General features: G+C 48.0%; 5 protein-coding genes across 12 annotated transcripts in view; all 5 read left to right on the plus strand.

Annotated features, from left to right (window-relative positions):
• LOC108030045 (protein prickle) overlaps positions 1-23,729 on the plus strand; it is a 64,135-nt gene that overhangs the window by 20,488 nt on the left and 19,918 nt on the right. For 3 of the 8 annotated variants that reach the window (XM_044091734.2, XM_017102617.3, XM_050887851.1), the window contains exon 1: positions 19,028-19,410. The exons of 1 other annotated variant lie outside the window; for it this stretch is intronic. Coding sequence is in view for 2 of the 7 variants with exons in the window: in XM_050887852.1 (XP_050743809.1) it covers positions 3,886-4,148 (263 nt within the window). In the remaining 5 variants the exon portion in view is untranslated. Of the gene's footprint in view, positions 1-3,434; positions 4,149-19,027; positions 19,427-23,729 lie in introns of those variants that run through there. 4 more of the 8 variants (XM_044091735.2, XM_050887850.1, XM_050887852.1 and 1 more) reach the window with 3 other exon arrangements.
• LOC108030040 (uncharacterized) lies at positions 7,516-10,279 on the plus strand. The gene is made up of 2 exons (XM_017102612.3): positions 7,516-8,751; positions 9,130-10,279. The coding sequence occupies exons 1-2, from the start codon at positions 7,624-7,626 to the stop codon at positions 10,141-10,143; spliced, it is 2,142 nt and encodes a 713-aa protein (XP_016958101.1). The 5' UTR covers positions 7,516-7,623; the 3' UTR covers positions 10,144-10,279.
• On the plus strand, positions 10,484-12,930 carry LOC108030039 (uncharacterized). The gene has a single exon (XM_017102611.3). It carries the CDS (start codon positions 10,576-10,578, stop codon positions 12,805-12,807), a length of 2,232 nt encoding a protein of 743 aa, XP_016958100.1. The 5' UTR covers positions 10,484-10,575; the 3' UTR covers positions 12,808-12,930.
• LOC108030042 (uncharacterized) lies at positions 13,055-14,706 on the plus strand. Its single transcript, XM_017102614.2, has one exon. It carries the CDS (start codon positions 13,057-13,059, stop codon positions 14,704-14,706), a length of 1,650 nt encoding a protein of 549 aa, XP_016958103.1. The 5' UTR covers positions 13,055-13,056.
• On the plus strand, positions 14,696-16,994 carry LOC108030041 (uncharacterized). The gene has a single exon (XM_017102613.2). It carries the CDS (start codon positions 14,793-14,795, stop codon positions 16,908-16,910), a length of 2,118 nt encoding a protein of 705 aa, XP_016958102.1. The 5' UTR covers positions 14,696-14,792; the 3' UTR covers positions 16,911-16,994.

A 23,729-nucleotide genomic window follows, 5' to 3' on the forward strand; every position in this document is an offset into this window, starting at 1 on the left:
AAATCTTTTCGCCAAATCCAACAAATCATGTTAAAGCCGACCCAGGGGCCAGTGGGTGTGTGGGTCTAGCTGGGGAGAACGCCGGCGGGCAGAATGTTTACACCGCTCTCGGTTTTGCTGTTTTCAAAACTGTGCGGTCTGGCTGAAGTGGGGGCGGGGCAGTGGGCGGTGGTGCAGCAAGGGTTCGCGTGGGCGTATTGCGACATTATCGAGGGTGGAAAGACCCATCGAAGAACTGCCAGACGGCTAGGGCATAAAGTTTATATAATTATTTTTATGCCGACTCTCATAACTGAAGTGGAGCGTGTGTGGGTGTACTGAGAAAAAATGCTTAGATCAGTTTTCTATATTTCTAGGTAGAAATCGGAATCAGAATGCTGGAAAAATGTTAATTGCTAACAGTGCTTTGATCAACGGTATTTTAAAACTATATCACATGAAAATCTATCTTTGAAGTTGACAAAAGTGAATTTTTCCCTTGGATACTGGCAGCTAGAATTGAAATTATATTTAGGATATCATTTTCGGCACGTGTGCCCGTCTCCTGGGGATGTGTCAGCCCTTTTCCCTTGACTGAGCCCTTCGAGTTGCTAACTATGTGAGTTATGCAATGAATAAAATTAAATTACACAAATGTCATTGGCTGTGATGTTGCTGCTGCTGCTCCCAGCAACATGTTGCTAATGACAGCCAGAACTCACATTCAGAAACCGAGACCCGGCAGATGCATTTTAATTAAAATTCTGAAGAAGGGCTCGCTTTAATCTAAAGTCCTGTACCCAAAGCGGAAATTGTGTGCGGCTGTTGAAGTGTCGGTTGTTATTGCTCCACCACCACCCACGATCCACCCACTCCGCCGGTGAATATGCATGTTTGTTGTGCTGTCTGCAGGGTTGATTTGCCAAACGACGCAATTTGTTGTTGTTTGCGACGGCAGCATGGTGGGTCAGTGGGTAGTGGGTGGCGGGCAGTGGGTGGCGGCTTCCGCGGAGTGTGGGGTATTTGCACATTAAATACGGTAGCGTAACCCAGTGGAGCTTTCACTTTTCCTCTGCCGGCAGAGAAAAAAATTGTTTAAGAAATGTGCTGTTGTATGGAAGGTTTGAAAAAGACTTAAAAGTTTAACCTTATGAACTCATTTTAAAAGAAATATAATATAAATATATTTCTAATAAATACTTATAGATTTTGAAATTGTGGGGATGAAAACTTTTAGAATTATGATACAATTACAATTTATTTATATGTAATATAATAATATTTTCTTAATCTACTCCTTCAAAATTTGATGACGTTGGATTATCTTATTTTAAAAAATGGTTCGTTTATCTGAAATTTTCTAGTTCCTAAACTTTCATTTGGTTCAGATTTCATTTTTTGACCACCCCAATGAACATACGTTCATTACATGTTCATTAGGGTGATCCAAAAAAATAAATGGTATCCTCATCCCCTTAAATCTAAGACTAACGTCTTAAATAAATAGAAAAAAAAAACTAAACATTTTTTGAGATTTAGACCATGAGAAGTGTCATTAAAGGTGCCATCTCCAATTGTTTCTGAGGGATGGTAGGCGACTTTTGCTGTTACGATTGGTACACTTTCTCACAGTGTGTGTTTGTGCATCCTATTCCCTGGAGCCTCGTAAGTGTTGCCAAGTTGATTGTTTTGGCCTGCATTTTGTGTGGGGGATAAGTACTGCCAGTACAGTTGCCTCCGGCCAGCTCTTTAGTCTTTCGGCTGGTTAATTGCCAGCGAAAGCTCTTCTTCTCCAGCCGGACGAGGTGTCCGCGCTGTTCGTGGCATAAGAGGCATATGAAATCATAAAATTTAACGATCGCCGGAGTGTCTGGCCGGCGCCGTAGACAGGGGTGGCTTTTGGGATGACCAGATACCACCCAGCCCAGCCACCACCCAACTCGCTCAGCTGCTCGGCACGTGTTCAAATTACCGTGAAGACGCTTAGGGGTGAATTCTCCGCAACAACAACTAGAACAACAGCCGGCAGCCAAACGACATTCAAATTGAGTGAGTGAATTAAAAAACCTGGCAATCACGAGAGTCCTGGAGAGAGGACTCTCAGGATTCCCGGCTGAAGAGAGTCTCTACTTCGCTCAGCGAAATGAGTTTGTAGCAAAATATGAGCATACGTTCGAGCGCTCGCTTCCTTCCGTCCTTTGTTCGCTTTCCCGATGTTTTTGGGGTTTGTTCGCCTCGGCTCGAGTTTCCTTTCCTTCGCAAATGTGTGTGTGAGAGAGCGGGGAAAGGTCCTGGCGAGAGAGTGTGTGTGAGAGGTCACGGGGATCGTGCCTGCCAGACTTTTATGGTTATAAGTTTCCACGGAGCACGGTGGGTCGAGGTTTATTTGATTATGTGTAAAAATTTAAGCAATACTTATATGATTTGTATAAATAAATGTGTTCTAAAATTAAAAAAATTCATTATATTCCTTCTATGAAACAACAAGCAACTAAGTAAAAGTAGCAAAAACATTTGTTTACCTACATTGAATAAACGACAATTAAACGTTGCATACTTGAGTGATGTATAACCTTTTTTTAATAAAATAATACTATATTTCGAATTGGTTCTGAAAGGATTGATTTTGAAATGGATTCCATAATTTTGGAAATAAGAAAATGAAGAAACTTCATTAGCCACATTAGATCACCAAATAAACGAAATATTAATATTGCATACTTTTGGAGCACATTGCCTCCTTTTTCTTAAAATAGTATCGCATTTCGAATCGGTTCTCAAAGGAATGATTCAGGCAACTGAATCTATAATGTTATAAACTTCTACCATACCAAGTGCAAAGCAATCCCATTTGCTTTTCCCATTTTCGCACCACCGTTCGAAAACGTTTTTTGAACTTTTAGCCCCCGCTCCTTCGAACACTTTCCCCCGGCCTCTCACCCCATCCCAACCCCCCTTTGCTACACCTCGCTACATAATTTCAACAATATGCGTGTATTTTACGTGCGCCCACCTCCGAGCACCACCCCCTCTCGACCTAGGAAAACGAAATCAGACATAAAAACATTACATTACAAACCCTTATTTCCACACTCACACACACACTAAAAAAGCAGGATGAAAAAAGCCGGCAATCGCAAGGCGAAACAGCCGAAACCAAGGCCAAAACTGAAACTCAAAGTGAAACTCGAACTGAAACTGAAGCAGAGAAATCGCAGGACCCAAGGACGTGGGGCGCACACGGGGCGAGTTCTCTGCCATCGACAAGGGATGCAAAAGTGAGTGCCAGATATTAACCCTCCAGTGTGTTGGTGTGTTCTAGAGGACTCAGAGGTGTGTGTGCCCGGCGTGGCAGTGTTGGTGAGCCTTTGTGCGATGTGTTTGGGTTTTCGCCGTGCCTGTCAATCCCGTCGTGCCAAAACAAACGCAACGAGCATTTTCGCCGATTAGAAGCAAGAACCATCCGTGAGTGCAACGCGAGCGGACGACGGTTCCGCGTACTCCGCTTATCCCCGGCACTGATAAGAATTAACCATCTATATATTAATTAACTGGAATCGAAGAAGAAAAGAAATTAACGCGACTTCTCGGAATCTGTGCCGGCAATTTACGGAGAATTCAAATTATACTTAATCTTTTTATTCTGCCAACCGCCTTTGTTATTGTTTGCGGCTGCTTCTTCCTCTTCTCTTGGGGAGGAGATAGTTCTTTGTGTTGGTGCCCGCGCGAGTGTGTGTGTGTCAGTGTTTGTATCTGTGAGTCAGCGCAAATGGCAATGCGCATCTTTGTTTACCCACAAAATCCGGGGCTCTCCGCAGAAGAGATGTTCATGAAGATGTGGCAGTGAAAGCGGCGCCAAAATCCTAGTCTAGTGCTTTTCTCTGGCTTTCCGGCCTTTCCGAAACAATGAACAATTCGCTTGATAATTTGCATGCCGATAGCGATGGTCGAACCAGCGGCAACAACAACAATGGAGGCAGCAATGCCAACACCAACACCACCATCAATGCCATCGATGGACCCAATAATGACGGCGACTCGGACGAGGAGGTCATCGAGGGCATGGCGCTGCTGGAGGGCAACTATCAAGTGCTGCGCCAGTGGGTGCCTCCCGCCCCCAACTATTGGGATGCGCCCCCCAAGGCCATCATCAAGTCCGCCGAAGTCAGGTAAACAAGCGAGTCGAAGCTGCAGCATGCAACACGCAGCATGCTAAGTGCAACATTGCGGCAGCAACACCGCGACATCAGCAACATGCTTATGCAATTAGGAGCGCAATTGCCAGCGCCACATTTGGCGATCGCCTTCAATAAGTTTTAATTAAGTGCTTCGGGTTTGATTTGACAGCGCATTCCATTTTGCTGCTCACAAATTGCACAGCAATTAACTCGAATCAACTCTTTTCAAGTCTAAGCTCGAGTTAAAGTCTGCACTGGGAGAAACAAGCAGCAAAACAGGCATTGCATGTAAAACATACTTTGAATGTTGTCTAGACTACTACGTCTCTCAGGTCATATCATCATTACAGAAGGAATAGAATTATCGAAATTATCGATATCATAGCCAAACATTATCGTTTAATTAATATCGGAAAAATAATATCTTTAATTTTGTTTGCTTATATGATCCATCAGACTTATTAAATGTATCCATGTGATTCATGTAAAATCAGAAGAGTATTACAAGTGGTTGATACCACTGAAAATTTAGAAATATCAAATAAATCGATATACCGATATATTTAGTAGAATTGGTATGCCCTTGTTTAATTTGGGTGTGTATTGTCTCAGAATACTTTTTTAATAGGAAAGGAATTCTTAATCAGTTTTGAACCCTAAGATCCATTGAAATTTAAATAAAATCTGAAAAAATGTCTGCTAAAATCTCACTGACCCTATGGAACTCATGAGATTTTTGAGCAGTGATTCCCAGCTTCGGATTCGATTGCACCAGCAGACCTCTCTAACGGTCCAAGGCAGCAGCCGCACTTGTCGCCACGGCACTATTCAATAAAAGTGCAGTTATTTGTAACGCACTTTTATGGCCACACATGGGGGGCGAACCCAGACCCCGGCGATCTGGACCGACGGGGCGGGTCCAACCGCCCGAACAAGTCCGAGTCCCGTGCCCGGCGATGGAAATCTCAATGGATTTGGCCTCGGCGCTTGACAAATAATTTTCGCGTTTTAACAGCTTGCAATTCATTCAATAAAAATTTGATTATTATGGGCGTCATCAAATGCGGCGAACAGTATTTGCATGTCGAGCAGCAACTAACAGAACGCAAATAAATTCGCTTTATACGTTGGGTACCCTAGTTTTTCAGGTGACGGCGGGCATATAACTTTGTTGGCTGCTTGAGAAAATAAAAATGTAAGAATTTTGGGTATTTCAAAGTGGCGTACTGAATATTTGGTACCTATATCTTTAAAAATGTTAAAGTAAACATACATTTTAACTAGGAACAGTCTATATGCAGACTCACTTGTATTCTCTAAATACTCCAAATGCTGATAACCTTAGGGCGCTCATTATTTCTGCACAGAACTTTCTCTGGATCTTTACATATAAATTATACAATATATCATAAAATATATATTTGACAGCCACAAAAAGACCATTTTCTAAATCTAAGCAATATATAGATACAAACTTATGAAAGTATCTAAAAGATACCTTCTTCGTTCTAAGAGCCCAAGTTATGGCAAGTGGTCGAACATAAAACGAAAGATATGTTATTTAAATTACTTAAGCTATTATTATTCATACTCTATTTTTCTCATCTAAAATCTTTAAGAAAACGTATATCTTTGATTCGCCCGAATTTCCTACCCCCTCCACCTACTCGTATCGCATTGATAGCGCACAAACAGATTGTACGGGTTTATTTGTCTGACAATCCGTCCGCCCGTCGATCCGTCCGTCCGTCCATCTGTCGGTTGTCCAACTTCACTCAACGAGCGCCACAGTTGGCGTCTGGGTCTCGAGCTGCAGCATGTGATGTTGCTGCTGTTGTCTCGCTGTCAACACCAAGAGGTATGCACCGTGCAGCTGACGGGGAATCGCGGGGCAAGTGTGCCTTCGTCGTTGACAACTGCAGCATGAGTCTGCGGAATTGAGTTGCAGTTTGCAGTTTCAGTTGGCCGTTGCCGTTTGCTGTTTGCTGCCTGTTGCTGGCTGGTAAATAATAAATGCGTTGCTCGGGAGAATGCGAGATGGGAAATCAAAATGCAAACGCTGCCAGATTTTCAGCTGGATCCACTTGAGGCAGCGGCGGCGGCGGCGGCAACAATGTCCCCTGGTCTCGGCACGGCTTCGTTTTGTCTTCCTCCGCCGGGCCGTTAAGTGCAACAGAAGCAGCAGCCAGCGTCGCATTGTTGCGACCGAGAGTATCTTTTGCACGTTCTCAATATGCATTTCTGAATTACAATATGGTGATTGCATTTCGCCGGCACGTAGCTGGAACACATGCACTCCAGGGCTTCCAGCGGCCGTAATAATGATGAGTATTGAAATTGCCAACAATGCAGTGCATTTCCGCCACTGTATCCCCTTCCCTTTTGCCTATCAGTCCCTACTCGGCTTCCTTTTCTGCGGTCTGACGGCCTTTGTTCTTGGCCAGGATCCCTCCCTTAGCGGTTTTGTTTCGGGCTAAATTACTTTATACTTCTCTACGGCTGGTTGCCAGGGTAATTGATATGGCTTTGTTTCACTCGACTGTTTTCGCCCCTTTTGTTCAGCGGAAAGTTTCTTTCTGGGTTGGATTGGCAACCCACCATCCCAGGAACCTTATTTCACTTCCTCTTCGCGGGGGGACAAAGGGTAAAGGGCATATCAAACCCCAAGCCACATGAAAGCTCCACCACGACCTACAGCAAAACCGCAGATGACATAATTAATGAGCCTTTGAACCGTCCATAAATAAGGAATAGTTCATATCCAGTTGTTGCTAACGTTGCACATGACTTGTGTATAAATCAATTTAATATTTCTCTTCTTCTCGTTTCAGGTAAGTTGATATACGACAGCCACGGCGACTCCTTTCTCTTTGTGGGCCTTGTTGGCGGTGCCAGTCACAATGGCTACATCAACATCAAAATCAACAACAACTTCTAGCCAACTTTTTTGAATTGTGTGAAGGCGGCACGTCAATGTCATTGAGTCTTGAGGTAAATGGCCAGGGAAATTCAAATTCGAGCAACGAAAAAGGCGATCCAGCTGCTTGGGCGAAAATTACGATGACTTGTCACACGAGCCGGGTTTTCTATTGGGGTTTTCGGTGCTGTTCGGTGGGGATTGTTAGCAAATTAGCACACCAGCCAGCCTCATAAATTGCAATTTACAAGGCACTGAGTATGGGTGGGGAATTTGGCTATTCGAGCACTGAAACTAGTAAGGCCCACTTGCCTATCGAGCTAAGGATAGCTTTTAATATTTAAAAATCAACAACTTTAAAAGTTTTAAGAATTATGTACTCAGTGGTCAGGATATCAAAAAAAACTTTCTAAATAGAGAGAACTCTATTGGAGCAGACTGTGATCCTTGTGTCAACTAAGGCAACTCCGTAATACATATTCGCCAGCTTAACACTTTTATATCGTACCCCACCTGGTGAGCTCCGAAAGAACCGAAAAATCCGTCACGATGAGGCCCACACAGCACTCGGTGATACACTCCCTGGGCAAGTTCTCGCAGGTATCCATCGATTCGCAGTCCAACAAGCACAACTTCATGGACGGCCGCGATGATGATGAGGAGGAGCCCGAGAACAAATATGTGGCCAACGAGACGGTGGAGGACATCCTCAAGGAGGTCCTGCGCACGCAGAACTTCCAGCTGAAGCAGTCGGACAGCCTGCTGGACGAACACTGCCAGTCGGTGAGGTGCAGGGACCGGACACTCAGGTCAGATCTGAACCAGGATCTGGACATGGACCCGCGGCTGCGCAACTGGAACCGCGTGCTGGAGCAGCGTCGGCGACTGCAGGAGCGCATCGCACGTCAGACGGGCAAGCGGACCGAGGATGTGCTCTTCAACCGGTCCACGACCATCGACGAGGCCAGCAAGCGGATGATACTGCGCGTCCTGGACACCGCAGACCGTTCGCGGCCCCTCGTCCGCCTCAAGGAGAAGGACACTCTGACCTCGCTGAAGCCCCGTCAGGATCCCGAGCTGTGTCGCGAGATCAAGGAGCTGTACGCTGTGAAGCCACAGTTGCAGCAGGTGGAGTTTGTCGGCCTGCCGCAGGTCACCCAGCAGGAGCTGGCTGCCACTCAAGTACCGCCCGAGGAGGCAGAGAGCCAGTGGCAGCGCTCCCAGGTCCTGAGCCAGCGGCTTGAGGAAAAGAAGGAGTTCATCCAGAAGGTGCTGGAGTTTGCGCCCGATCTTCACGAGCTGCAGGTCCGGCCGGCAGTGGTGGAACCGCCCAACAAGGCGCCGCCGATCATCAGAGTCGGCGAATCCTTCATAAGATACGTCTCCGGTGACTCCACCCCGGTGGAGGAGGAGGAGGATGAGCTTGGTCCGGTGTCCTATGAGGCGGAGGAGTGTGAGACCGATGGGGAGCCGGAGGCTGGGAAAATCATCAAAGATGTTATGGAGGGCCTAGTGGAGACCCAAGACTTGGACGAACCACAGGACGTGAACGGGCTGATGATCAACGGCCTGCTCATTGATTACCGCAATCCTATCGGTGCCACCGGCAAGTGCATCAATATGCTGCTGCAATGTGAACCGTACCAGCGCTGTGTCAAAATGCTGTTGGACATCCAGGTAAAGTCAGGACGCACATCTGGGGGACCTTTTCTCCAGATCTTTCTTGAACTGATGCTGTCCCCAACTTTCTTACTTTTTTGAGAGAAAACATTCATGAAATCAAGACGAATATTCTCTTATAAAGGGGTTTTTATTTAGTTTTTCAAGACAAATGTAGTTTCTGAAAATGAGTGATTTTTATGCACTAATTAAGTTTGTCTCTTCGAAGTCTAGAGATTTTTATTTAACTGTCTATCCTTATGAGTACCATCATTCATTGGTAATCCTACCAATTTCTATAAAACTAGTCAATAGATTAGTGTAGCTTCACACTTCAGTTAGGGTTCCTCGCTAAAGTTTTACAGACAAGCTAACCTAAGGACGACTTCCCCACAGAATCTGAGTTCGAAGTTGGTGCATGTGTGCTGGTTGAACAAGACCCGCCTGCGTTCCGATCGATTGCCCATGAACTCCGAGCTGGTCTTTGACCGCAGTGAGTTCATCCTGGAGCCGAAGGGTCGCCGCCTCATCCGGGTGATGTTTCAGCCGCAAGTCGTGGGCCTCTTCACGCAGCGCTGGTACGCGTGCATCCAAAAGTCTCCCTTCTGTGGCACCCGGCGCCTGGAGGTCGTCGTCCAGGGTCAGTGCACCATGCCGGCTCCCTTTCAGCGCCGCCTGGAGAACCACCGCAAGGTGCCGGTGGACAAGCAGCAGAAGCTGCAGGCGCACAGCATCCTCAACATGCAGGCCAGCCTGGCGCCCATTATCGAGAATCCCCGACCATTGTGTCCCTTCCAAAGAGCCCTCGACGAGCGCGAGGTCTTCAATGCCCAGAACTTTTCCTATCGCTGCGAGCGGTACGAGGATCTCGAGGCCCTCAAGGAGATATACGCACTGGCCAAGAAGCCACGTGACCGACCCTGGGACTTGAGTATCGAGACCCTGCGGCGCTTCATCGGCAAGCAGGAAAGCCGCTTTCTGCGCGAGAGTCTCCACAACCGACTTGTGAGTCTGCTCCAGCCGATGAAGTGCAACAGGTGCTCGTCTTTTCCCCTCCTGGACCACAATCCCCAGCGGGATCGGTCCCGCTTTATCTACGTGCGTGGCACCATCAGCAGCTTCGTGGATGAGTGGGAGGCCATGGCCCTTGGTCTGGATGAACAGTTCTTCAAGCTGGAGCTTCTGCGCTACCTGGGACAACCTTCCCTTCAGGAAATCGGAGGAATGTCCCAGAAGAGCCGCCAGCAGGCCCCGAATGAGCCAAAAGATGAAATGGAGATCGTGGAAGTCATCTCGAAGAGAGTCAGGAGCAGCAAATACCTGAAGGACTCGCTCTACATGCAGACCTACAGCCTCCTCTGCGATACTGCCGAGGATATTGTGTCCGTCATCGAAAGCACCTCTGACTAAGATTCCATCTCATGAGGTGCTCTACTCCCTTCAAACTGAGGAGGGAACTAGAGTCACAAGTTTTCGTTCTTGTATATTTTTGACATGTTTCAACGGCATTACCCAAATAAAGTATAAAAAGATAATTTTTAAAGGATGTAGGAGTCGCTTTTGTTTAATAATGCAACCATCTCTGAAAGACCAAATTCTATCCATTGCGCTGTAGAATTTTGTACAAATTAACCTCATTTAAAATCAATATGCTTTGAATACGGATTGGGTGATGAATTTGTATTAATTTTGATTTTCTTAACTAAGTTAAATTTAGCGTGAAATGAAACAGATCTATATAGCTTGTATTGCTTCCATTTTTTAAACACAGTTGACAAAGGATTCTACAGTTTTTATAACATTCAAAGCTAACATACAAAATACCCAAAACTTCATCTGAAAATGGAAAACGAGAGAAGAAGTTCACATTCGCTGGGGGCGGAATGCAATACGTTTCTAACGGACTCCATGTTCACCAACAAAACCGCAGGTTCCGAGAACCTTTCCAAATTCACACTGGCCAACATGGTGACACTACCGTCATCCTTGTCGCAGCCCACAACTCGGTCGATTGCGCAGTCGCAGCTGAACGCCACCTCGCCCATGGGCAAGTACACGGAGCGCATGGTGGAGGAGATCCTGAACGAGATCTTCCAGGAGCGACGCGGCGAGTTCCCGGAGACCTCCTCCTCCTGCCACATGGCCGAGAAGCCGTGGCCGAGCGAGGAGCACGAGCCACACGTGGACAAACGCCTCCGCTACTGGAAGGACGTGCTGCAGCAGCGCAGGAAGATGCAGCAGCGCGTGCAGCGGGAGACGGGAAAGCTGGCCAGCGAGGTGCTCTTCAACCGCCGCTCCACGCTGGACAACCGCGATGGGGAGACGGTGAAGCGGCTCCTGGACTATGCAGATCGCATGGAGTGCGAACGCCTGATGGGTGCTCCAGTGGCCAAACTGGGCGACCGCCAGGATCCGTGCACCTGCCAGGTGATTCCCGGACTGGAGGCCACGCCACCACAGGCAGAAAAGCGCGGCTACAAGGATGTCGAGATCATTGGTCTGCCCGAAGTTAGCAAGCGCGAGCTGCTGGGCAGGGATGCCTTGGAGCAAAAGCCTCCAACCGGCTGGCTGCAATCGGAGTTCTTAGACGAACGGCTGGAGCAGAAGTTTCCGGCCATCCAAAATGTGGTCGAGTACTTTCCCGACGTGAATGCCCTGCAGATTAAGGGCAAGGCTATCAGGAAGCTCAAAAAGTCCCCAGATACAGTCCTTATGGAGGTGGAATCTCTTCACACGGTGACCAACAGCGACAGCCCGCTAATTTGCTCCGAGGAGTGCATCTGCGAGTCCTGTGGCGCCACGGAGGAGGAATCCACGGAGGCTCAGGCTCCGCCTGTCGTACCTGAAGTGGGACTACGGGTCAACGGGGTGGACTACGTACCAGGTGAGGGAACCAGTGACGGAATCAAAGCTTGCTACGAGGTCCACAGCCGGTTTACGTGTGATCCATTCCGGCGAAGACTTAAGCAAGTCCTGAAGCTCACTAACATTGGCCAGCAGACGATCTCCTTCACCTGGAAACAGAGCACTTACTACTACAACAGAGGATCACTTCTCCTTGCCAGGGACAACGAGTTCCACTTCGACCTGGATGGCTTCCGGCTGGCGCACGGCGAGAGTCGGGACGTGGCCGTGCTGTATCAGCCACGCAAGGTGGCCATGACCATGGAGCTGTGGTTGCTCCAGGTGGAACCGCGTATCTTCTGCGGCCGCCAGGAATCGCTGCTGCTACGCCTGCATGGACGCTGCTCCCCGCCGGCGGACTACATGGCCAAGCTACTGGAGTGCCAGTGCGCCTGCATCTGCAAGTCGGATGCGGTGGCCATAGGCAAGCTGACCACACATCTGGGTGCATTAGCTCCCTTGGTAGTGCCTCCTCCGGCTTGCTGTCCCTACGACCGGCCGCTGGACGATCGAGAGGCGTTTAATGCCCTCAATACGGGATACAATTGCGTCCGCTTCGATGACCTGGAGGTGCTACGTGCCTTCCATCATCGTTTGAAAAAGCCAAGGGAGCCACTGTGGGACCTTCGCATTTCCACGATCAAGGACTACATTTTGCGGGTGGAGAGTGTGTTGGAGCGGGAGCAAATCTTCGCCGAATTTACCGATCTCCTCTCGCCTCTGCTGGGAGGGGCATCCTCTTCGATCACCGCCTCCTCCCAGCGGGATGATCAGAAGCAACGTTCTCGGCTCATCTATGTGCGTGGTGTGATCTGCAACGGAATCGCCGAGTGGGAGGATCTCATGTACAATGTGCAGGATTCCTTTTTCAAGCCGGAGTTGCAGCGTTACTACCACAGTTTGCTCGGCGAATCGGAAGAGGGCGACCAAGAATCAGATGAAGAGGAGCCCCACCAGCCAAAGCCCATGACGCCCATCGACAAGGAGAAGCTCATGGAAATTATCGGGGAAACGGAGTTGGACGAGGAAAAGATCCGGGTGGCAGTGATGCGAAGCTTATACAAGTCGAAGTACTTCCGGGATTCTCTCTATATCCAAACTTACTCTCATCTGTGCAATATGGCCGAGGACATTGTGTCCGTCATCGAGAGCACAGAAGTAGTGCCATAGTTTGGTGGTTTCGGGAAGAACTAGAAGTCTAACCGTGTTTTGAGATGAGCATGCACAAATCAATTGTTTTCGTATTACATCAAGTTTCCTTTCTAAACAGTAAAATCCGCCTTTTGATTAGACAATTCAGATCAGATTGTGTTACCTATCCACAAATCCTATATTTCATCTTGCATGGTTTTGCCTTTAAAGTCAATACACTTCTTTAAATGGTGACAGCTTAGACCCTGAAATCAAATTAATTTGAAAATGTGCTCGAGTTCTACAGATCTACGGATCAAGGAGAATACTTTTACCTCCGATAGCAGCATCCACTCTGATGGCTTGGCCAATGAAGTTATAGACAACATTTTGAAAGAGCATCCAGGGCGAGGTATTCACCAAGAGTCGTCTTCCCTGGCGCCCTCTTGCAGTTTCCCCTCCGAAAAGTCTAAGAATAAAGTGGACCATAGGCTTGATTACTGGAAGAACATGATTAGACAGCGATGGGCGTTGCAAGAGAGGCTACGAAGGCAGTTGGGTAGGATTCCCGAACAGATGATACTCAATTGTCAGGGAAAGGTAGTGAGCCATTCAGTGAGAGGCCTTATGGAGATTGTAGGAATACCCAGATATACAGCTGCTGAGTTGTTGGGAAGGGAAGGCTCCAGGAATGGGGAGAAGGACGACGATTGCTCCAAAGAGCCACCACCCAAAATCTGTGACCTAGAGGTGTTGGGAAGAAAATACGAGGACTGTCGTGATGTTATTCTCCGCCCAATGGCAGCGATCAAGGAGAGCTCCCCTGCGCTCTCAAGATCAAGTGGAGGAGGCGAGGTCGTCCAACCGATACAGTCGATTCAACAATCGGCGACCGGACCTGGCGTTCGTATCAACGGAATACATTACTGGCCCCATGTTCCGGAGTACTCGCCGACCGTGGACCGGACCTTCACCAGCCATCCCTTCCAGCGGCACCTGCGCACCATCGTTCGCATCGAAAACTGCGGAAGCCAAGTGCTGCGTTTCTTCTGGAGACAGGTCAACTTCTTCTCTAACAACGATACACTCATGGAAGCCGACTCCGGGGACTTTGTATTCGATGTGGCCTCCTTCATGCTTTTTCCGGGCGAGTCCCGGGATGTTACAGTTCTGTACCAACCGCGGTATGTGGCCATAGTAAAACAGCGATGGCTACTCCTGACGACACCCCGCATCTTCTTCTGCCGTCCTTCGGGATTCACGTTGAACCTGAATGGCCGCTGTACCCCACCCAAGGAGTACTTGGATCGCCTGAAAATGGAGAAGCTCCAGGTGATACTCCATGATCCACGGGTTCACCTGGAACATAGGAATCTTACCCTTTGTCCATATGAACGGGAGCTGGAACAGCGGGAGGCTTTTAACCGGCGGAACAGAAGCTTCCAGTGCCGCCGCCACGAAGACTTCGAGCGTCTTTTGGAGTTTTACAGGAGAATAAAGTCTATCCACTTAGTTTCCTTTAGTCCTTCCTGGGATTACAGTGTCCACTCGCTCATCCACTTGGTGTGTAATGTCCAGGACCCTCGCCAACGGATTGAGCACCTTTCGGAACTAACACAATTGCTGGATGGCTTGAGAGGAGCATCGGCCTTGCCCCTTGGTAATGTGGACACTCCTGAAAGAATAAGGAATCGCTGGCACACTAAGGCCATCTATGTGCGTGGAATACTCGCCAGTAGGTTGGATGAGTGGGAAGAGCAGGTGCAACTTCTTAGGTCAAGAGTCAGCAAAAGAGAAACCAAGGACAGCCTGCTTGAGGTTCACCACTTCTACCCTTCGAAGTACTTTGAGGACTCTATCTACATCCAGTTATACAGACTCATCTGCAGTGCGGCTGAGGACATTGTGTCGGTGGTCGAGAGCACAGCTCAGATCTAGTTGTCACCAAGTATACATACATAAATAAACGGATACAAAATAAAACCCCGTAAACACTTAACAAAAATACAATAAAAACTATAAAGATGGAAAGACGAAGTGGACTTGGTTCTCGGCATCGCTCGTGGATGCAATCCTTCCTGAAGGCCGCCGGATCCTATAGGGAACCCGAGTCCCAGAAGAACGTGATGGACATAAAGTCAGACTCCACTGCGCTTGAATTTCGGCAGCGCAGAAGCCTCAAGGACGTCAACGACCAGGAGGGCAAGAAAATACTGGATGACATAATCCAGGACATTTTCGACAAGAAGGCGGGCACCATTACGTTGTCCGAATCGGAGTGTTCTCTGGACGAGGACATGCGGGAGTCCATGAGCATGGATCCGCGCCTCAAACTGTGGTACGATACCCTTCAGAATCGTACTACTGTCCAGGCGAAGATCCAGCGGAAGTTGGGACGCCGCCCACATGAGATGCTGATCAACGTGGGCAGCACTGGTGCTCCTGGGGATCGGGGGACCGTGGAGCGCCTGCTGGATCTCGCCGGTCGCATGAACCCCACGACCTTGGCTCAGAAGAAACCGGGAGTTCTTCCCGCCCAAGTCGATTGCCAGTGCCGGGAACTTGCCGAGCTTCAGGAGACCCTTCCGAGGGCTGAGAAGAGCGGCCGAGTGGAGGTGGAGGTCAGTGGACTGACCCGAGCCACCAAGCAAGAAATACTGGGGACTACGCACCTGCCCCCAGAAAGGCCGAGCCATTGGATAAGGTCCAGGCTGCTGGAGGAGCGCATCGAGAAGAAGAAAGGCGACATACAACGCGTCCTGCCCTTCTTCCCCAAGTTGGACAAACTGGAGGTGGTGGGAAGTGGTCCCATGCAGGAGGCGCTCCAGCGTGACGACGACGACCAGATCGAACGAGTGTCCTGCAAATCGATTTTCAGCCTGAGCAGCTCGTCGGAGATCCCGGCGGAGGTTGATCCAAAACAGGAGAGCCTTCCAAAGGCAGATCCTGAACAGGAATCTTTGGTTGCTCGAGCAGCCGTCAAGATCAACGGTGTGTTGTTCTTCAACTCAGGCAGGCGAAGTGTCTTACCGGATATCGCCAACGTTTTTTTCGAGTGCCATCCATTCCAGAGCGTGGTCAAGGAGGTGGCTCGCGTGGAGAACGTGGGCATCCAGGTGCTCACCTGCCAGTGGGCCATCGCGGAGTGCAAACGAACTGGGAAGTGCATTGCACAGTGTCAGAACTTCCTGATGTCCCAGTCCATCTTCACCGTTTTTCCCGGCGAGGAGCAGGTGTGCCGGGCACTCTTCCGTCCGCGTGGTTGCTATCTCTTCAAGCAGCGCTTCGAACTCCGCATTTTTCCCAATCTGAGTGGATCGGTGAGAGGGGTTTTTGTGGCCCGACTCACGGGAAGATGTGTTCCGGCACCGGAGTACACGAACAAAATACGCAAGCTGCAGAACTCGGTCACTGACAAGTCCAAGAAGCGGATGGCCGATGAATTGACCGAGATCCAGGCAGCCATAGTGCCCCTCCTGCAGCCTTGCGAGGTGGAGTGTCCCTACGAACGAATCTTGGACGAGCGGGAGGTGTTCAATGCCGAGAATACGGGCTACAAGTGCGAGCGCTTCGACGATCTGGAGACCCTGAAGACCCTATACCAGGATCTGAAGAAACCAAGGGAGCCCGCCTGGGACCTGCGCCTGGAGACGCTGCTTGGGGTAATCCTGCGCCTGCCGGACGCCAATGAAAGGCAGCTGCACTTCGCAAAGCTCGTCGAGGTTCAGGAGCAACTAAAGCAGGGTGGAGGTAGGGGATCCCTGACTCACTTCAGTCGGAATGATCAGAGGACTCGCTCCACGTTTATCTACGTGCGTGGCTGCATTGGCAATGGCATTCAGGAGTGGGAGGAGATGATGGCTTCGCTGGAGCTGAGCGGCCTCCGGCTGGAGATCAATCGTTTTCAGGTTAAGCAGCTGGAGGATGAGGAGAGTGCCAAGGAGGAGGAGGAGGCTTACGAAGAGTCAGAGCCGAAGCCCTGGTTGCGTCAGCTGAGAAAGGAGAATCCCTACCTGTATCTCCTGAAGAAGCTGAGGACCAGGAAATCCTTCAGAGACAGTCTCTACATGCAGACCTACACCCATTTGTGTGACATGGCCGAAAATGTGGTCTCCGTTATCGAAAGTACGCAAAATGTTTAGCTTAGGTTCCAGTGCTTAGTCCAAATTTAAGGTGTCGGTAAGAAGAAAAACTAACGAAAACTCTCGCAAAGAAACAACGAAAAACTCCCCTGGGATGGTCTATTGATTTGGAAATCTATTAGCCGGGGCGGTGTGGGAAACTATTTCCCTGCCTGTGGGGACACACCTGTGCCCCTGATGTGGCGCTAACTTTTCCCATTACGATGGCCCTTTATGGGCCAACGAAATTGCCCATTTCGCCAGGAGGAGGAGTCCTCCTGCGGGCCCACACCTCGGAGTCCAACCCCCATCATGCTTAATGGCGCGCAAATGTTGGCCGGAAAAGTTTCGCAGCCGACTTCGATTTGAGCCAGTTTGCTAGTTTGCATTGATTTGATGACACTTTGGGGGCCATTCGATTCCACTAATAAACGGCAAACGACCCGCCCCATCCCTCCCAGAGTTGGCGTGTCAAAAAGTTGTCTGCATTTCGTGGGGCTGCTCTTTTGGCATTCCCTTCGACGGTGTCTGATGAAATGTGCGGCGAACGAGGCCATTATGCTTGCAATTAGCCAAATTGATTTTCTGATAGCGTCAACACCGACCTTAATCCGTATTCTTGGACCCAGTTCACAGAACATATCCATTTCGGCCCTTATTGGACTTTAACTAATCGGCTGCCATTTCCCTTCTCGTTTCAGGTAAGACAAGTGAACAAGCCAACGTAAGAAAACGCATCTGTGGGTAAGTCTTTGGTGGCCGGCCCCTCGGGAGCTTCACACGCCGCCAATCCACGACTCCAAATACCATAAATCATGCATCACGGGGCATTCCACGAGGTGTGCAACAAAAAGCGGCAAGCAGAAACGCAGTGTTTCCGTTCACACTCGGCGTCTAATTAGCCCACAGACCGCTCTGAGATGCCACTAATGTGCGGCCTAATGATCCCCCGTTGAAGATGCATGGTGGCCAACTAACATGGTCAGCGGCAAATTAACCTTGAACCCGTCACTCGGCCACTCGTCACTCGCGGTTGACATCGCTCTTTTTCTCATTTTAAAGCCAGTTTCTTTGAGATATTGGGAAACATCTCTTCTTTCAGAGTAAGAGATTTAAAATGGGTTGTCCTCAATTTAATTGTGGTTTGTGTGTTTTAAAGTAGCTTATGTTACATTTTAGGCCACACATAATCTATTAATGTCACTTTATAATTACTCATCACACAAATCTCATTTCACGGTTACCTTATTGGAAAACCTTATAGATATACCTAGCTAGGCAAATGTGCTTGGGAGGTTTCCATTTCTACTCTACTTTACTTAGTTAACTTAAAGTTCTTAGATATTTAATAAAAGGTTTTTTTAAATCCAAGCTATTCTTTTTCTTAAGACATTATTTAAAGCTTTATTATTAGCTTAAGGTTCAAAAGTAAATTCGAAACACAAAAAATATATTTGTGTTTCAGTTTTATTATTATTAGCGCTAACTCCAATTGACGGTTCAAATTGGAACCAATCCAAACACTGTCTTTTTGAAATACATTACACATATGTCTACATTACTGGGTAGACTGGTGTAGAATGTATAATCAAGATCAAACGAAATAAAATAGTTTTCGGTTTTCTAAAAACACAAAACGGTCCAATATTTTTTTTAATACAACAAAAAATGTATTTGTAAAATTTTCCTATCAAAACAATTTACATTTTAGGCTTTGTTTGTTTCTGTATGTTTTATATTAATGTTCGCAAAAACTCTTCGCTAAAGAGGTTGAAGAGAATGCTCAATTCTACGGAGAATTGTACATTCAATTCTACATGCTTTGCTTTCGCAGAGAGTATACTTTTAGGATGATAATATAAGCATATCGAACATGTTTGCTGCTTAAGTTAGATCTCACTTTAAATAAGTTTTTATGATATTTTGAGAGAACTATTTTAACCTATTGATTACTTTTATATCGCTTAAACTGCGTCAAAGATCTCAAGTAAATCTCACTTGACCACAAATGTTTAAGCCCCTTCTGAGGGATCGGAATAGAACTCCATCGAACACGATCCACAGCCCGGGATCCAACCCCAGAGCGATCCACACATCTGAGAGGTTCGATCAGTCTGAAAGCGTTGTCCGTTGCGAGCGGTTTACACCTGGCAACAGGTGCGCATTGTCGTCGAAGTGTCCGCCTGATCGATCGATCTTATCGCTCGGTCTTCGTCCATGTCGATTTCGGGCCACGATATCTTGCGCCAGATCTGTCATTTACCGTTTTCCAGCCAGATGATCAGAGCAAAGTGCACAAAAACCTCAGAAATGAAAAGCTGCTAACTGAATTCACGAAAATTGTAAAAAGTAAATTGACAAAAAAGTGAAGTGCAATCGGAAATCCAGGGCGATCCCTATCAGGGCAAGCCTTTTCTCACCCGGCGCGGAGCTCCTTCTTTGGGCCGAGTGAATTTATTCGCCAGCTCGCGGAACGTTCAATTATGCTAAAAGCATGGGATAAGCCAAATGGCCCAGTGAGGTGCGATTTAAGCCAGGTCTGTGCCTGGGGATTGTCAACGCAGCGCATTTCATTCGACATGGATACAAGCGGATACCCGAACTCCTCCCACAGACACTTGCCCCCTCAGATACAGATACAGATACAGATACGAGTGCGAGTGCCGATACAGCCAACAATAAAATTACATTAAAAATCAAATGAAACTCGAGAGCGATTGAAATGCGCGGCACAGGCGTCTGGCCGGCTGCCCTAACACAATATTTTTATGGGCTTATCGAGTGTCGAGAATCGGTTAGGTTTGCCAGGGTGTGTTTGTTGGTACTTGGCCAATAATCCCATGACACAATGGGCCAACGAAAGAGTTGAGCAACGAACTCGGGGTGTACATTCGTCAGTTGGCCGGTTTAAAGGCTCTCATAGGCTTATGCCCATTACAAGTCAACTGAAGTGCTGAGCCTGATTTATTTAGATGCGTTAAGTTTTAATCGCCGTTCGCTGCGCACTTTCACCAACCTGCTGCAGCATCGCGGAATGAAGTCATAACCAAATAGGCTGGCGACCCGCTCCGACAACACATAAAACATGACTTGTCTAGCCATAAAAACACTTGGCCAGAGCCCGAAAATAATTTGATTACCGCGCAGGCCGTACTTCAAGCGGCTTTCTCCGCTTGATCCAATTAGTAGCGCAGACATGGCCTGGGATCTGCAGATCTCGAGATCTGGAGATCTGGGGATCTGAAGATCCGAGCCGGGCTGCCACCCACAGAATTGTATGGAACGGACCTACTACACACTGTACATGGCCTGCAATATGTCAACAATGGCTTGTTAGCAATTGCCTTTGAGCCAACCAACTCTGCGTGTGTGTGGGCCTCAGACACGGGTTTTGCAGCTGAAAACACCTTATTGACAAGGGAGACATTCGACTCGAGCGCGTAGGCCGGGGTTGAAATTTATCTCCGATTTCTAATTGCCTGACATGCCAATTTGAATTTAAAGCGCAAGCGATAGTGGTTCTCGGTTAAAATTCCAGCAAGATGCAGTTGTGGATACATGTGTTAGCCGTGGAGCAACAACGGAACACTGCAATTCACCGCGCTCGTTTATGGCCCGGCCAACTAAATCAATTTTCGCACTGGCTCGGCTTCGATTCCGGGCTTTATTAAGAAATTCTTCATAATTATGTAGCGTCGGCCGGCGGCGGTTCGAAATAAAACTGTTGTTTATGGCCGAGTTGCGGCAACTAGTTGGCTCAATTATGGCTCTGCTGCACCAACTTTCTCCCTCACTTTGGGCCAGCTGCCACGGCTGCTTAACCCCAATCGACGCCTCTAACTGAGTAACTAACTGGCGTGTTAATTTGCTCACCAGTTGCCGCGGCACCAGCCAGCCATCTACTCACAATTGCTGGCTTTTACTGAGATTCCAAGAGATACAAAACCTCAGCCGAAAGAATCCCGCCTCGGAATAGATTGGCCACTTTACAGTTACCATTTAGGTTTGGTGTTTTGTTAGCATAACAAAGCTCTTCGAGAGGGTCAACAACCCAACCTTCGTTATGTCAATCTCCCTCCGTTGTCTCAACACCAAAGCATTTGCATACTACATGTCTCACGTCCATTTGAAGGGGTAATTAAGGAACTGTTTCTCATCATTGGCCAGGGAATTTCGGTCTTAAAATTAATCAGGCCGCGTTATGAGCTTTTAGAGCGGGAAGTCGTAAATAAATATGGTTCCGTCGTATACGAGTATATGCAAACGCCAATTTGATCTGTCATCCTGTCAGCTTGCGTTAGTTTGCCAACCATCTTCCAGGCCGATAAGAACGGGTTCCCCGGAAAATGGAGCAACGTTAGCTGGTTTCCCTCGCCTCGACGTCTTTTGATTGCATTTGACATTTAACACGAGTGCGCCGCAGATTAAACCGGCCGCCGCCCACAAGGTTTCGGCTTTGGAGGCGTGCCCGGCTCGATTTTCATTTTCACTTTGTTTTCCAGTCTGGCAAAAAGCCGAGCGGTCGGGTTTGCAGGCTCAATTAAAATTCGAGAAGGAATTCCTGAGCGGCGACAATCAATTCCGAGACAAAGGCCGTTTAACACCCCACCAGCGTGAGATTATTATCGGACCCAATGAAATATGAGAGCCAGACAATGGCTCATTAGATCGCTTGGCTTTGGCCCAAACTAGTTTGGCTGGCGGGCCTAGGCGCTGTAATTATTACGGCCCGGCCCAGTCGGAGCTTTCAGAGGCTCGAGATTATAGTTAGGCCGTAAAATAGACAAACAAGTTAATCCATTAGCCAGCGAGACACCTTGGCCAGAACCGGGAAGAGTCCCGCCATCAAGTGCATATTTCTCATTGTTTCTTATTGTCTCCGGGGCGGGGCTTTCATATGGTAATATCGGAAAATGTGCCAGCTGCCATTGGGCCATCCGACTGCATAATAAATTATGAAATTTTACAGTTGCAGCCGCCGCTGAGTGAGTTGTCACGTCTGCGGCTTTCTAAACCACTTGGGTAGGCAGTGATAAGTCCATAGATACGTCGGATTCTGTGATGCTGAATGGGATTCTTGATAACACAATTTTCAGCCCCGTTGAAAAGAGGTTCTCCGGGGCGGAGGGGGACGAGAATGCAGCTCAAGTGGGCGCATTACAAAAGGTTGAGCGGTGAATGGCTTTAACTGCATGCCGGGAAAGTAAACCAAGACAAAGCAATTGACTTTTTAACCTGCATTTGTGTAAATTGCACTGGGAGAAAAATCTACATAAATAGCCATAAAATTAATTGCTCCTGTCTGCCATTTTCCACGCAGTTTCTCAGCCGCCGGCCATGAAAACTTGAAGTCCCGGCAAATGCCCGGCAATAAAAGGCACCATAAAGCTACTTTATGTGTGTACGCCAAATGGAAAAGGCGGGGGGAAATCCTGGTCAACTGGGTAATTCCAACTGGGGATTGATGACAGAGCCGCCAGCCACTCAAACCGAACTAGAGTCGTTCGGAATATCGCAAATAATGGCAATGCAAGAGGCAACTACTGTGTTGTGGGGCATGCAAATTGCGCATACGCCTCGTTGGCCCAGTGCGCAGTCCGATTTCAATCAGCCGCTGCCAGTGGGTCAGGCATTATCAGATATTAACGCCGGCAATTTGGCATCGGATGAATTACGCGACAAGCATCGACGGCGTCACTTACACATGTCGGACAACCGCCATCAATAAATACTAACGGTGCCTTGCGGCATCAGACTACCCATCACACCATCCAATAAGCCAGGCCTCGCCACTGCATCAGGCCCCTCCAGATCTCCAGTGCTACAGCTCTCCAGATCGGCAGTCTTCCATCTTCTGTCTTGGATCGCCGGAAGTCTTTGTTTGGGCATTCGCCGGACCGGCTCCGTTTTTGCCTTATGATTATTGTGTGATCGCGTTTTAATCGCATCGGAGCAGAGCAGGGCAGAGCGGAGCTCTTTGTGGCACATGTGAATCATGCGCAAGTGCCGCTTTTCCCATCCGCAGACCGGTTTCCCCCACTTACCCACTCATTGGGCTCTAATCACACCCGCTGTCTAACTGCAAATCTGGATGGGATCGCGTGCTGCGGCTTTGACTTTGTTGCGGCTGGAAACCATCTTCCATTTCTGTGCTAGCCGGAAGCCAGTTGCTCTGTTTGGGCGGTTATGACTGCGATTGTTCTTGGCTATGATTCAATTAAGTGGATGCAGCTCCACTTCGTTCTGAGTCTCGAATTCCTGCCCCCAGATGTTGACTCTTCGCGGCGGAATGTTTACTCTAGTGTTGCTTTTGATGCATGCACAGGAAAAAAGCTACAATTGCTACTCTACTTGGACGTCTTCGGGTCCATAACCGCTCTATCTGAGGCATTCCTACATGAAGATTCGCAATGAAAAATGATTTTCTCACTTCTTAATGATGATATTATACATATCGAACAAAAGATAAGCGGGTTTTGCGACACATTATTTCATATTATCCATGTCAAGTAGTAAACATAAATAATTCAAATATTTTTATATACATATTTTGTCATGCATATTCAGATAAATTCTCATAGATCACCTAGTATTGTTAACTTAGCTCCAAGCAAGCAAGAAACACTTAAGGCTGTCATAAAGATCACCATAGCATTTGTTACGGCTTTTTCCATGACTTTGTTCGGCTGGCACTCAAAATGGTTGACCGTTCAAGTTTTAATTGAGTTGTCAATACCGAACTGACATCGCTCCGTTCTTCTTCTACCGCAAGCCTGTGTTCCTGTGATCTTTGATCTCTGCAAGGCTCTGGTAATCTGATAAACATTGCCTCCGCTCTTG

The sequence above is a fragment of the Drosophila biarmipes genome, chromosome 2R (assembly GCF_025231255.1).
Source record: "Drosophila biarmipes strain raj3 chromosome 2R, RU_DBia_V1.1, whole genome shotgun sequence".
In the NCBI taxonomy this organism is placed as follows: Eukaryota; Metazoa; Arthropoda; class Insecta; order Diptera; family Drosophilidae; genus Drosophila; species Drosophila biarmipes.